We start from the raw sequence: 12,152 nt of genomic DNA, 5'->3' as shown, positions 1-12,152 counted from the left end.
TATATCCATCTAAGCACTGGTTAGGCTAAGACAGAGACTATATCAGTGCAAAACTTCTAAGCAAATTAAATTCAAGGTTACTAAACTAATTCAATGAGATTCTACGTACTGATAATCTTCAAATTTATGATACCAGATGATGAATCATCAGATCAATCCCTCCAAATACTGAATGGATTGATCGTGATCGTGATCTGGATCTCAGTTCAAATTCAGTCCACCACAGAGAGAACTTGAAACTCTTTGTCAGCAATGACTGCTTCCATGAGATGGCGCCGGCCAATTTCCCCACCATTGTCCAAGAAAGACTTGAGCAAGTTTTCAAAGAAGCCCCTCAACAGCGTCACCCCTGGATGATGTTCTATACAAGGCTTGTTCCAGTCCCCCATATTCCAAAGCAAAATGTGTGGCACTGCATTATCCCCGTACCCTTGCTCCTTAAACTCGATCTGTTTTGCCTCATATAGAGTCTTCAAGAATGTACTATCACCATATCCTCCTAACCATCTGCTCTGCCTTCAAGTTCTCTTTCACAGCGACTTCCAGAATGAAGTCCCATACCTTCCGACTATGAACATACGATCCCAACTCACTATTACATGTCCTCATCATAAACTCGCACTTGGACTTGAGATCATCCCCTTCTATCGAATGCAGCAGCAGCTGATTCGGCAAATGACCGGAACTGATCACCTTTCCTTTCCATGCCGTCTCTTCACTCAATTCAGACACCAAAAGTCCCAAACTCACCACCAATTCTCTAGGGCGTATGCCCATGAAATCTTTGATGTGACACACTGCCAAGCAGTTTTTAAATTTTCCCAAACCATGCCCCTGCATTTGCTGCTGCTGCTGTTTTAGGTACATATCTTCCACCATTGCTGCTGCTGCTGCTGCTGCTGTCAATTGGGATCAAGGATAGCTTGAGCGTAACTAATGGGTTCGGTGGTGCCTGAAATGTTGGCTAAGAAGGCAAAATGTGGTGATGAAATGCGAGAATAAGACAAGAAATGAGGGCCAAGGTATTTTGTACCTGTAACAGCAGATGGCGACCAGGCAGATGATGAGGCATGGTTGGACAGGTGGTAATATTGATTAGGTCTATTATCTTATATTTACCTAATAATTAGGTATATTATATCATATTTACCTAGTAGTCAGGTAAATATTTGTTGGGAAGATATCATTGTTGAGGCCCAAAAAATCCATGGATCGGGCCCAAGCAACTATCAGCCCAATACAATATTTCCACGAGGGAAAAGGAAAAAAAAGGATCTATCGCATGCGAGTTATAATCCACACGCCACGCTAAACAAACAAATTATCATGCTATGATTCGCGATAAAATATAATTAACTCATGCTAAGATTAAAACAATTCTTCCCAAGGGCGATAAATTAAAATATGCCAAGCAACATGCCATGCCATTATCTCGCATCCAACCACGCTACAAGCCTAGGTGGGCCCAAGCCACTCAAAAAACCCGGCTTGCTTGAGTGGGTTGTGGCATGGATGGTGATAAATCAACATGAGGCCCATTGATGGACCAAGAAATGGAAAGTCTCGGGTTGCTTGGAGCCTCGAGACTGGCCCATTTCTTAGGCCCAAACATGTGGGTAAGCAAGAGAGAAAAAATAGCCCAAAGCCCAAGCAAAATAACCTAGCCAAGAGATAACCCAACCAAAAAATAATAAGCCCAAATCAAGAAGCCCAACAAGCCCATTTGCTTAGAAAGCCATCTTGGCCCTTAGAAAAAAACCAAAATAGCCCACAAGAGCTTCAGTCTTTTGAAAAACAGAGAACACGTGAAGGAGTGGATGGCAGGCTCCTTAAAGCAAAGCTGCTGGAAACCAGTCCCAAGCCAAAGACATCCAAAGAACCGATGAATACCATCCCGCATGCTGTCAGAAGCATCCCTTGGACCAGCATACATTTGCACCTCTTTTCCTTCATCAGATTGACCAAGGAAGAGGAAAGAAAAGAAGAAAAACAACAAACCAAGATTGGAAGCTCTCATTGCACAGCCATGGAAAGGGGATGTTGAGCCCCAAATCCCCTGAATTCATGAAGATAGATGAAGCAATCTTTGCCAAGAAAGGGAAGTCAGAGAAGGGGAGGAGAAAGGGAGAAAAGCTCAGCCAAAGTAAGTAGAAGCCATTAGGGTTTCTTGAAAAATGGTGATTTCCGGCAGCTATAAATTGAGCCTTCCCCTACCCAACAAACTCAACCCACAACCTGCAGAGAGCAAGCTTTACTCTCTACCTTGCAAAACTCAGATTCGTGCACTGTTCATCTCCTTCTCCGATTTGTTTTCTTTTTTCGCAGCTGCTGGAAGAACCCTGCCTTTCCTTTTCCTTTTTTCTCTAGTCAAAATCCCTCACAAAACACCTCATCCCTTACTTAGACCCTTTCATTTCTCACAAACCAAGCCTAATTTCTCTCTTAGTGCTAAACCCATGTTGGTTTTGCTCTCCATGCCTCATGTCACTCATGCTGAGCTGAAAGACCATCTGTAAGCATGTCAAAACTACCTGCAAGTCATCATTATTCTCGTTGGTGAAGATTATCCAAAATATCTCCTAAGGTTTTGCTGCCCTTTCGAGGTATTTTGGGGCTTGATTTTCGAACCTAAACAAAAAGGGGCAATCTCCTCAGTCTGCCTCTTGCAACAAGCCCAGCCCATCTGCTGCTGGAAGGAAAAAGCCCCTACAATCATCAATAATTCTCCTACTTTCATTGTTTTATATGAACTTCTTTTATGTCATGGCGGCAATAGAAGGATTTCAAATTTTAAATCTGAAATCTATTTAGAAGAAAAGAATCGATACATTAATTTGGATTTTCAATTATTGTTCTTTCCTTATTTACCTCAAAGGGTAAAATTAACACGTGAAAAAAATTAATAAAAGTCAATGGACCCAAATCTACAGCAAAAAAGGTGTGGACTAAACCCAATGACGGCTAGGAATTTTAGACTTAGATCGAAGAACCCCAATTCAAAATATTGAAATTCATTAGGTTAGAATCCCAAAACAAGGTCTTAATCTTAAATTTAAGGAATGATATGCGCAAGAGCCCATTAATATTAGTTTAGTTGATGGACTAATCTTGGTGGAGTATTGGTGAGCATCTTCACTTTGGTTAATACTTGTTCTCAAACAAAGTTGCACTCAATTTCATTTATGGCATGCTTATTTTATTTTTATTTTTTTACAGTGCTAAGGACAGTTTAGTTAGGAGTATAGAACACAAGCGCTTCTCACACGTTCATTTGGGACGTGCTTCTTACACATTCACTTTGGAAGTGTTTTTTGATGACGCACCTAAAAGTTCATCTATAGCCCAAAGCATTTTGTGTTTTGCCAAACAATATGAGAAGCACTTTTGGATATTTGAAAGTGCTTTTGGCACTGTCAGAATAATGCCCAAGCACACCCTAAAACTATATTAGATTTTAACATTTGCACTGTGATTATTCTTATTGTTATTTTCTTTTTTAATTTTAAATTTCTCTCAGTGAAGTTCTTGTTTCTTTTGACACTACCTGATATTTCTATTGCTTTGCAGAACACCATTGTAGGTGATTGCATCATGTAACAACACAAAAGATGAATTGGTGCAAGAAGTGGAAAGTGTCAATCAAAGTAGTGTGACCCAAGAACCTGACGCAATGGAGGATAGGTTCCGCTCAAGGTGGAGCCGTGGAGTAAAAGCTTTACCTTCCAGGCTCGCAATGTCCAATAAGTTTGTCTCCTTTTTGTATGAACAATAATTTTTTTTTTTTATGAGCAAAGTTTAAGAGGAGATTGGCTACTCTCACCACCAACACCAAGGCAAACTCACAACCTCGAGCCGGAAGGACTTACGCATGGCACCCAACTGCCAGCTGCTACCAGTATAGATTTATGTATGCAATTACATATCACACACCAACGAGGACTGCTGACAACGGAAGTCGAACACTAATGGGGCTACACACAATGTAGGAACCTTACCAATTGAGCCAACCATAACACAAGGCTCCTACATTGGTAAGGTTCCTACATTGTGAATCATAACCGTGTGTAGCCCAAAACCAACGAATGTTCTAGTGCCCAAAACCATAACCGTGTGAATCTTCAAGTTCGGTAAGGGAGGTTTCAAAATGGAAGGCATCTTCATGGTGATTTCCTAGAAATGAAAACTGGTTTTGGGCACATGCATTCAGAACTGTTTATAAATTTACTTGACGATTACAAACCTTTTGATTGCTCCTGATCAAATTTCCTGGGGAAAAGAAGAGCTGTAGTGACAAACTTATAATCAGTTGGATTGCAGACAGACCAATTTTGTGCATTGCTCATATAGTAGCAATCATACATGTGTGTTGGATCAATTGACTATTGGCAATGGTAGTGTGCCCGCTCTCTTACATCCAAGTTTGAATTGCAATCTCAGTATATTTGCGTATTTTAGGATATTGAAAAAAAGATGGTAAATTAACCATATATAGATAGATTCGCACGGTGTTTGCTTAAAGTCAACAGTCGCATCACTTTCCTAAAATGATCCATAGTAATTCGCTGATTTTCGATCCAGGAAAAAGAAAATTTCTAAGGAGTATAGCCAAACGGCTTTACTCTGCTGTTTTATTTTTATTTTTTCTTAAGAGATAGTATAGCCGTTCGGCTATACTTGTTTTTGCTAATTTTTTTAATTAAACGAGGATAATATGGTAAATACCAGAAAATGTCCTTAGTTAATTCAAATATTAAGAATTGAAATTATTAATTAAATGAGGATAATATGGTAAATTCATATTTTTTTCATATTAAAAAAAATTAAAAATTAAAAAAAAAAATCAAATAATAAGTCCTACTTTTAAAGAACATAACTACTCATGTTATATTTTTTTAATTTTAAAAATAAAAAAAATAAATAAAAATAAAAAAGAAAACCAATTGGGGCTAGTATATCTTATTTGTTATGAGGATAAACTTTTAAACCCATGAACCCAACACCAAAAGCATAATTAAGCCAACGCAGAGTAGTGCCAATTCTGAGTTTTGAATGGCCCATGTCCAAAAATTAAAATGAGGCCACTTAATTCTCATTTGTATGTAAGCAAAGTTTGTAGTTTTGTTGTTTCGAATGTTCTAGCGCCCAAAACCATAACCGCATGAATCTTCAAATTCGGTAAAGGAGGCTTCAAAATGACAACCCTCCTTGAGCATCTTCATGGTGATTTCCACCCTAAAACTGCCTATTGGACAACTCTAAACCCACATAAGTGCACTGCCTTTCCTTTTTTTTGTTTTATTTCTTGTTATCTACTGGTGTTGTGATGAATGAGTGTGAGAATGTGAGAGTGTGAGAGTAAAATTCTTTTTCATGTAGACTGTAGGTGCAAAATTAAAGAATGAAAATTAAGATTAATGGCTACCAGCAGCCATTATTGTTAATTAGTTATTATTCAATCACTAAGTATTTATTTTGGTACTAGCCTTGCATCCATTCAATTCAGTCATACTAAATGAAAAATCACTATGTTCACTTACCATATGCATGTTAACCACATTCTATCTTATTCATTTTAATCGTATGAGGACGATGGATGCATGGTTTCAATGATTAAAATGAATAGGGTAGAATGTGGTTAACATGCAAACGATAGGTGAATATGGTCTATCTCTCTGTGTGTGTTTTGTTTTGGAGACGAAGATGACTTGAGGAGTAGGAAAAGGAATTATAACACGGATCAAATACACACGAGATAATTATAAAGCAAGCAATTTGCAGCAGAATAAACCTATGAAAAAGAATTTGAACTGTCAAATTTTCTTCTCAAAAAAAAAATAATAAAAGTAGTTTTTACATTTGTGCGTCAAAAGATAAGGCACAAAATGGGGAAATTTACAGAAACAAATACAAATAGTGTCCTTAAAATGATCAATATCATCTAAATCATATGGAACCACACTACACACATGTCGTACCATTGCTTCAAAGTTTTAATATAAATGATACTAATGCAAAAGCAGTCAAAATTGTACTATGATTCCTTTGAATAGGGGGTGAGTTAGGAAGAGCCACGCAAGGCACAAACAAGACAAATAAATTCCACAGGCTAATGAATATCGGAACAAGTTTTCATCTCCCACCAAATAAACTACTATAGTTTATAACTAATCGAAGCTTAATTATATAGATAGTGCATTATATAAAGTACTTAAACATTGAGAAGAAATAGCATAAAATTAGACGATTTATCAAATTAGAGTGATTTTTTTAGACAATTTAGATTATTAAAATACAATGCACGATGGGCTCTAAAAGGGTATCTCTCAATTAAACCTCTCTCTCTCCTAAAAGAATATCTCAATTTACATTTGAGAAGTCTGTAAGAAATGTATATTACTTCCCTTCCCTTATCCTTGTAAGAAATGCAATCACCACTATAATACACCACCAATGTTTTTAGTAAGGGTGGGACCACTTTTCTACTGTAATTCAAACCGAAACTGAAAATATCAAATTGACTAAATTGCACAGATGCTCCTCGTGCGTCTTGTGGTTTGTCCATAGTATATATGTTCAATTTGAGTCCACTGTGCGCACTGCGTGGAAGGATAAAAAGGTCAGTTCAATCCCTTGTCCGTAGTTTGTGGTTCGTCCATAGCTTTCTCATGTTCGTTGATAAAAGGTCAGTTCATCCCTTGACCATGTTCACTTACCATTTGCATGTTAACATGTTAACCACATTCTACCCTATTTATTTTAATTGCATGAGGACAATGGATGCATATGGTTTCAATCATTAAATACCCCCTCCCCCTGCCCTTCAAGTATTGCATCTTTCTTTTCTGATTGTAGTTTCCAAAAATTTTACTTGCTAGTTGCTAACGTAAATCCATAGCCTCTTGTTGTTTCTTCAACCTTTCCTTCATGTCTTTCAGTATAATTTCATTAGCCCTCTTCTTTGACTCACAAACTTCCTTCTTGAGTGACTCGGACATGTCAGAAACTCACTCAAGAAGGAAGTTTGTGAGTCAAAAGAAGAGGGCTAATGAAATTATATTGAACATGGACGAAAGGATTGAAGAAACAAGAAGATGCCATGGAAGAGTCCATAGCTTCTCTGTCTAAATCAAAAGTTGCTGTGGAGACTAAGGAGGACGCTGCTAACCTTTGTGAATTGGTGGAACTTAAGCCGTGAAAGGTAAAGTTGTTAATCCACGATTCTGCCGATTCACATGTTAAAAAAGGTATAAGGGAGACGGCTACCAAAGCCGGGCTTACGGTGAAGGTGGTGAAGGATGTTGTGATGATGGAACACTAATGGGTTTATTAAGGATTCTGTCGTGATGGACACTGATGGATTAGGTTATGGTGAATGTTGAACAGTTCATTTGCTATGTTGGCTCGGATTGTTTCGACATCATACATATGTTTGAGGTTGTATTTGCTTTATTATTATTATTTTTTCTTCCGAGAGAAATATTTGCTTTCTTTATTTCTACTCAGAATTGCAAAACTATAAAACACTACGAAAATCAATAGAAAGACAGCACACACACCGAACAAAAACAAAACAAAAGGATCCGTGGAGCATCCAGTTGATATGAAAAGGACATAGCTTTGATTGATTACCCGAAGTTGTGTCAAAACCCATAATTCAATAAACACATTCAACAAAAATAATCCCAAAAACCCACACAGCACTTCAGACCCAAAAAACGGGGCAAGTTTTCTCTAGACTAGATACTCCAGCCTCTTGTGCGAGAGAAACATTCCCTCTTCTGGTCAAACTCACTTCGACAAACCAAACTGAGTTCACACCTCACTGTTCCTAAGATGTTCATTAGGAATAGTTTAAATGACGGTGCCCCCGCTTAAGTGATGGTTCCTTTAGTTGACTTATGAGCAGTGAATTGGCCGTTATGCCAATGCTTTTTCTGGTATAAAGTCTGAAGGGATAGTCACAATAAGAAATTTGTTCAAATCCATGTATTCTTTGCTAGTGTTTTTCATGGTGTTTGGGATTTATGTCTCAATATCTCCAATGCTTTGTAAAGTCAGGTTAATGTTCCCAATGTTGCTAGCTAGCTACCTTGGCAAATAACTCAACTTTAAAATTAAATTTAACTAAAACAGATGATGTACAATGATGATTGGAAATGTTGATCAGGAATCTAAGACATATATCCATCTAAGCACTGGTTAGGCTAAGACAGAGACTATATCAGTGCAAAACTTCTAAGCAAATTAAATTCAAGGTTACTAAACTAATTCAATGAGATTCTACGTACTGATAATCTTCAAATTTATGATACCAGATGATGAATCATCAGATCAATCCCTCCAAATACTGAATGGATTGATCGTGATCATGATCTGGATCTCAGTTCAAATTCAGTCCACCACAGAGAGAACTTGAAACTCTTTGTCAGCAATGGCTGCTTCCATGAGATGGCGCCGGCCAATTTCCCCACCATTGTCCAAGAAAGACTTGAGCAAGTTTTCAAAGAAGCCCCTCAACAGCGTCACCCCTGGATGATGTTCTATACAAGGCTTGTTCCAGTCCCCCATATTCCAAAGCAAAATGTGTGGCACTGCATTATCCCCGTACCCTTGCTCCTTAAACTCGCTCTGTTTTGCCTCATATAGAGTCTTCAAGAATGTACCATCACCATATCCTCCGAAGTCGATGAACACAAACACCTTCTTAACCATCTGCTCTGCCTTCAAGTTCTCTTTCACAGCGACTTCCAGAATGAAGTCCCATACCTTCCGACTATGAACATACGATCCCAACTCACTATTACATGTCCTCATCATAAACTCGCACTTGGACTTGAGATCATCCCCTTCTATCGAATACAGCAGCAGCTGATTCGGCAAATGACTGGAACTGATCACCTTTCCTTTCCATGCCGTCTCTTCACTCAATTCAGACACCATAAGTCCCAAACTCACCACCAATTCTCTAGGGCGTATGCCCACGAAATCTTTGATATGACACACTGCCAAGCAGTTTTTTAATTTTCCCAAACCATGCCCCTGCATTTGCTGCTGTTGCTGTTTTATGTACATATCTTCCACCTTTGCCTTCCACTGAAGCTCAGCCGCTTCCCCGACATCCCCATCTTCTACTACATAGCGTATGATCTCATTTGGGAGCATAGCATCCGGCTTTATTATGCTGCCATGGCCACTCAAATTGCTGAGTATTTAGGGAAATAGAAGAGAGACAGGAGAGAGAGAGCTTTGAGAATTCTGAAAATGGTGGGAATCAAATCTATTTTTCTCATTACCACTATACACGTACAATAGAGCCTTTATACTTAGGCTTTGCTTAATGGTTAAGCATCTGAGCTAACAACCCCTAACAACCTTCACGTGTTTAACATAACTAATTACAGACACGTGTCACACTAATTCTAATCATTAGCTAAACATCCCCCCTCAATCTCAGAGTAGGGACCTAATCTGAGATTGGTACAATGCTTAGAGAAAACTGGACCATGAAGCCCCTTAGTCAGGACATCACAACTTGCTCATCAGTTGGTATATCTTGAACTAAGAAATCCCTGCTTGCTGCGCTCACTGATGAAATGGAAGTCGGTGTCGAGGTGTTTGATCTGGAGTGATATATAGGATTGGGCTCAGAGCCAATGCCGCGATTATCCAATCTGAATAGGAGGTTGGACAAATATACATGGAGATCAACAAGAAGTTGCGGATCTAGACAACATCTGCTGAGGCATTAGCAAGAGCCTTATACTCGGCTTCGGTGGAACTTCGTGAAAGCAGAACCTTGCTTCTTCGATTGCCATGAGACGGGTCGGACCCCAAGTACACCACAAAGCCCGTAGTGGATCTGCAGTGTTAATATCACCTTGATCAGAATCACTATAAGCGAGACAAGAGGAAGGACACGAAGCATAATAAGTAAAACCATGGTAGGTGTGCCTGTAGATAGCATAAAATGCGTTTCACGAGAAGAAATGATGCTCGGTAGGATTATTCATGTATTGACAGACAGTATTAACAGAATGGGCAATGTCAGGCCTTGTAAAGGTAAGATATTGTAATGCACCCACAATGCTACGATACTGTTTTGGATCCTTCAAAGGAATACCATCAGTGAGTAAAATCTATGTGTGAGGTTTCAGAGGTGTAGGACAGGGTTTACAAGAACTCATCCCAGACTTTGCTAACAAATCAGTAGCATATTTTTGTTGACTAACAAAGATGTCTCCATTAGACTTATAGGAAATCTGAAGACCAAGGAAATAAGTAAGGGTGCCCATATCCTTGAGCTCAAACACTGAACCCACTCTGTAATTACCTCTGGATGACCTGCGGGTTTGAGCAGTGAGAATAATGTCGTCGACATAGAGCAACAAAACCACAATAGCTGAGTCGGAATACTTCACGAATAAACTTGGATCACTATGAGACATCTTGAACCCAAGCGCTGGAAGAAAACCAGTGAACTTAGCATTCCAGGCCCTTGGAGCCTATTTTAAACCATACAACGACTTCCGAAGTTTACAAACATAGTCAGGATGGTGAGGATCTTCGAACCCCTGAGGTTGCTTTATATACACTTCCTCCTCAAGTTCCCCATGTAAGAAGGCGTTCTTTACATCCAATTGGCGAAGAGACCAATGATTGTAAGCTGCCAAATTAAGAATGATGCGCTGTAGCATGACGAACAGCCACTGGGCTAAATGTCTCTTCATAATCAAAACCAGCCTCTTGACTAAAACCCTGGGCAACCAGTCGTGCCTTATATCTAGAAATGGAACCATCAGAGTGTCTTTTCAACTTATAAATCCATTTTGAACCAACAATGTTTGTATTAGCAGGAGGAGGTACCAACGCCCGGTACTTTGCATATGTAATGCGGAAATCTCTTCGACCATGGCCTTTGTCAATCAGCAGAAAAAAGCAACACGATAGCTAGAAGGTTCATCTAGAGAAGTAGTGTCATGGAGGGTGTAACACATGTAGTCAGAAAAATCCTTCCTTGAACAACCCAGTTTTAGGCCAGTAAGCATCGAATGAGGCGGGCTCTTGGAGCAGTCAATAAGAACACGGGTTGTCTGAAGCGAGAGAAGAAGGAATAGAATCAATAGAAGGTAGAAGAACTTGTAATTGCTGCTCCGAAAGAACAGGTTAGAAGGCTTGGTGAGACAAGCGCAGGAGAGGCTAACAAATCTTGCTGCTCTGCAGGCGGTGTATAAGGCTCGGTGAGGACATTTCGGGAGGCTAACAAATCAGGAGTTGTAAGACTAGGAGCACTAAAGAAACTATGAGAAGCAAGCAGAAGGTGATGTAGCGAGCGTAGGTAGCGACATAGGAATAGGGAGAGAACAATTGAAGGAGAATAGGATGAGGTAGGCAGAGAGAAGTGTGGCTTGAAAGGAAAAATGGTTTCATCATGAATAACATGTCGAGACACCAAGAATTTGCTAGTGGAACAATTGTAACACAACACTCCTTTATAGCCCAGTAGATACCCCATGAAAACACGCATAACAGTGCGAGGTTGAAGCTTAGTAGTATTAGTGGCTCTTAAACATGGATAGACAGCAGTACCAAAGACACGAAGGTGTCTTATATCAGGATGCCTATGAAGAAGCCTATAATATGGAGATTGATTAGAAAGCACCTTACTAGGCATGCGGTTAATCAAATAGGCAGAATGGGCCATAGCATGAAACCAAAATTGATCAGGCATAAAAGCTTCTTGTAAAAGGGTTATAGAGGTTTCTAATAAGTGGCGATTCTTCCGCTCAGCGAGGCCATTCTGTTGGGGTGTGTAAGGACAGGAAACTTGATGAACAATGCCATGAGATGCAAGAAATTCATTGAATTGAGTGCTCATATACTCACCACCACCATCACTTTGAAGAAACTTAATAGAAGCATTAAAATGAGTTGTAAGAAAAGCAACCAATCTGGTAAACATTGTAAACACCTCAGACTTGGCATAGAGAGGATATAACCACAGAAAACCAGTGTATTCATCAATGAAAGACACTACATATCGATAGCCAGAAATGGAGTTACATGGAGAAGGACCCCAAACATCACTATAGAGTCTATAAAATGGAGACGAAGCCTTATTGTGATGACTAGAAAATGGTAACCGATGCATTTTA

At 39.3% G+C, this 12,152-nt stretch overlaps 1 protein-coding gene across 1 annotated transcript; it reads right to left on the bottom strand.

Moving 5' to 3' along the window:
* Window positions 1–8,391: 8,391 nt before the first annotated feature.
* LOC103336583 (uncharacterized) lies at window positions 8,392–9,162 on the bottom strand. Its single transcript, XM_008239640.2, has one exon. It carries the CDS (start codon window positions 9,160–9,162, stop codon window positions 8,392–8,394), a length of 771 nt encoding a protein of 256 aa, XP_008237862.2.
* Between the last annotated feature and the right edge of the window lie 2,990 nt (window positions 9,163–12,152).

Source organism: Prunus mume, linkage group LG6 (genome assembly GCF_029339155.1).
Source record: "Prunus mume cultivar Tortuosa linkage group LG6, ASM2933915v1, whole genome shotgun sequence".
Classification (NCBI taxonomy): Eukaryota; Viridiplantae; Streptophyta; class Magnoliopsida; order Rosales; family Rosaceae; genus Prunus; species Prunus mume.
Note: the sequence above shows the minus strand (reverse complement) of the source record. Positions and strands in the feature narration are given on the sequence as shown.

Bases quoted from the DNA above. Each gene is read 5' to 3' on its own strand.
- LOC103336583 (XM_008239640.2), bottom strand. From the start codon at position 9,162: ATGCTCCCAAATGAGATCATACGCTATGTAGTAGAAGATGGGGATGTC.